The sequence below is a fragment of the Nannospalax galili genome, unplaced genomic scaffold (assembly GCF_000622305.1).
Source record: "Nannospalax galili isolate Female #2095 unplaced genomic scaffold, S.galili_v1.0 scaffold406, whole genome shotgun sequence".
Taxonomy (NCBI): domain Eukaryota; kingdom Metazoa; phylum Chordata; class Mammalia; order Rodentia; family Spalacidae; genus Nannospalax; species Nannospalax galili.
The window spans coordinates 8738958-8742220 of record NW_008357033.1 but is presented as its reverse complement, the minus strand read 5'-3'; the positions used below and the strand labels follow the sequence as shown (position 1 = coordinate 8742220).

The following is a 3263-nucleotide window of genomic DNA, read 5'->3' as shown; positions in this document are numbered from 1 at the left end:
GACACCAAGGCAGTGTGGTGGGGCGACTGGTGCTTTATAGCACTGTAGTATAAGGATATTCTACAGCAATAACTTATATTTCAAAAGAATACAAAGGACTGAGGATTTCAAACACACAGAAATGTCAGTGTTTCAGAATATGGAAATCCTGATGTAGTAGGAATGCAATATATAGGTGTGTTGAACTACAGTAGTGTCTCCCATTTCTAAGTATAAATCGATGTCAACTAAAAATTGAAGAAAATCCACACAATGTTTTTGCCAAGAATCTACTTCAGTACTGAATTAACTGATATAACAATATGCTCATGAATATTTACCATGTCCATTTTCTTTGGAAATCTTAAGAATCTATTAAGTATAGCTACATAGTATGAATAATTGTGAAATGTTTTAACCTTACAACCATAATTTTCTATATGCGATTGCAAACACAACTCTTTGTACTTTCTGTTTTAGAGGCTTGAATTAGAACATAAACATGAATTCTATAAGAACTATTATAAAAAATGTATGCATTGTTGCATTTTCTGAAAGGAGAAATGGCTTTGCTTATTTCATGGAAAGATAAATGCTTGAACTCATTTGGAGGTCCACGCTTCAGGGTTTGATGCTAGCCCCTTAAATAAAACCTTATTATGAATGGCCCTGAAGCTATTTTAATTGTGGTTTACGTATCACCCTGATCCAAATAGTCTTTCTTACGTATCACCCTGATCCAAATATTCTTTCTAATATTTGCTAACTGGACTTGGCTAGTGCTGGCTGGTTATTCTGCCATGATAACAGATATCTAAGCTCTGTGGGTGTACCGAAGGACTCAGAGACAGTCCTTTTATCTCTCTTTTAGTTAATGAAAGAAATGGTTGTTGTTAACACAACTACATTAATTCTCCAACGTAAAATGTATGAAGGACTGCATGATAAAAAATAATAGACACCATCTTTATGGAGACAGTCATGGGCCAGAACACTTTAGTATTTGGTGCTTATGATTCGTCTTCATTCGCACATAGCAACTCTGGGGGATATCAGTATAGGACTCTTCATATTTCACAGATGAGATGACCAGAGGTCAGCTCATGTACTGCTCATGGATGCACAACAGACTGGCAGATCACAAGTGTAAATCCACACTTAGAGTCCATACTTACCAACATCTCCTCAACTGATATAGAAGAAAGATCTGGTCTGGTAGTGAATAACACAGGCAGCACTAATCAATGCATCTATGTGTGCATCTAGCTTGTTGAGACTAGCAGTTGTTTAAATTCTCTACTTTAGACAACCCTCCTGTGCTGGTTAATTCTGTCATCTCGATACACCCTAGAATAACCTGGGAAGAGAGTTTCAGATGAGCAGTTATCTACATCAGGTTGGCCTGTGAACATGTCTGTATTGTCTTGATTGCTAATTGAGGTAGGAAGACCCACCCTGAATCTCGTGGTCCCGCTACATGGACTGGGTCCTGAACTGTGTAAGAAGAAAGAACACTAGCCTGACAGAAGCAAATAGCAATTTGTGTTTATTTTTCTATGCTCTTGACTGTGGATGTGATGTGGCTAGCTGCTTTGAATTCCTGTCCTAACTTCCCCTTACTGATGGACTGTAACCTGGAATTATAAGCCAACACCCCCTTTCCTCTCCTCTGTTGCTGTTGGTCAGGGTGTTTTATCACACAGCAGAAATGAAACTACAACACCTCCAATTTGAAATAACTAAATTTATGAGCATTTATTATATTTGACAATCAAGATGACCAAAACAAACACCAGATAAGACATTAACCCAGAACAATTTGAGATCACACAATAGTAGGTAGAGTTTCTATATAATAAGGAAATTTTACCACATAGGAAAGCGTAGGTATTGAAGGAGCCCAGCAGTGGACATATAATCTAGCCATGACTGAGAAGTAATGGAACACTGATTCTACTGAAGAGGGGGAAGGGTACACTGGAATGGACGCATCTATTTTTGTAAAGGCAACAGTGTTGGGTAAAACAGGTCATAGTTTAATATTTTCATAAAGAATTTTATTTTCTCCTCAGAGATATTCACTCTGTAGTTCTTTGTCTCATAAAATGAGAACCAACAACATCTATGAAATTACTGACATATGAAACACCTTTCTCTCTGAAGTCAGCATTCGGATCTCATCCAACACCATCCTCCTTCTCTTCCACATTCTCACGTTCTTTCTTGAAAACAGACCCAGGCCCACTGACACGGTCATTGCTCTCTTGGCCCTCGCCCACCTTGGGATGTTTGTGATCATGGGGTCCACAGCTGCTGATGTTTTTCCATCTCAGGTTGTTTGGGATGACATCACATGCAACTCCCTTATCTACTTTCACAGATTCTTTAGAGGCCCCTCCCTCTGTGCCACTTGCCTGCTGAGTGTCCTCCAGGCTGTCACCCTCAGTCCCAGAAACTCCTGTTTAGCAAAATTCAAACACAAACCTGCACAGTGCAGCCTGTGCTCCCTTCTCACACTGTGGGTCTTCTACATGTCCTTTGGAGCTCACTTCTCATTCTCCTCTGCAGCCAACCACAACCTCACCTCACATGGCCTTATATTTGTCACAGAATCCTGCATTATTCTACCCATGAATTACATCATTAGGCACTTATTTTCCACATTCAGGATATTTCGGGATGTGTCCTTTACAGGTCTTATGGCCCTCTCCACTGGGTACATGGTGACTCTCTTATACAAACATAAGAAACAGGCTCAGCATCTTCATAGCTCCAGCCTTTTCTAAAAGCATCCCCAGAACAAAGGGCCACCTGGACCATTCTGCTACTCATGAGTTTGTTTGTGGCCATGCACTGTTTGGATTGCATTGTATCAGCCTCAAGAATTATATGGAATGATGACCCAATCTGTCACTGTATTCAGATGATGGTGACCAACAACTATGACACAGTCAGTCCTGTGCTACTAATCAGTACTGAAAAACGGATCACTAACCTGTTGAAATCTTTGGTGAGGAAGAGAGTAAACATTTAGCCACTGAGCAGAGGATTGGTTCTGTTAATGAGCCAATGCACTGGCTTCTGAACAGTAAACCATGGCCAAGTGCACGTGCTCTCCAGGTTAAATGAACACATAACCCACTCTTTGTTATACCCACTTCCTTTTATCATTTAAGATTATTTTTTATTAATTTTTATGTGTATGGATGTGTTCTGCATGCATGTAAATACATCAAATGTGTGCATTGCCCTCAGATGTCAGAAGCCATCAGATCCCCTGGAAC

At 39.9% G+C, this 3263-nt stretch overlaps 1 protein-coding gene across 1 annotated transcript; it reads left to right on the top strand.

Annotated features, from left to right (window-relative positions):
• Positions 1-2135: 2135 nt before the first annotated feature.
• On the top strand, positions 2136-3013 carry LOC103751494 (vomeronasal type-1 receptor 90-like; the record flags this gene model as incomplete). The annotated part of the gene is given in 2 exon segments (XM_008854958.1): positions 2136-2760; positions 2763-3013. Coding segments are annotated over 2 exon segments (876 nt in total), but the record flags the coding sequence as incomplete, so codon positions are not given.
• Between the last annotated feature and the right edge of the window lie 250 nt (positions 3014-3263).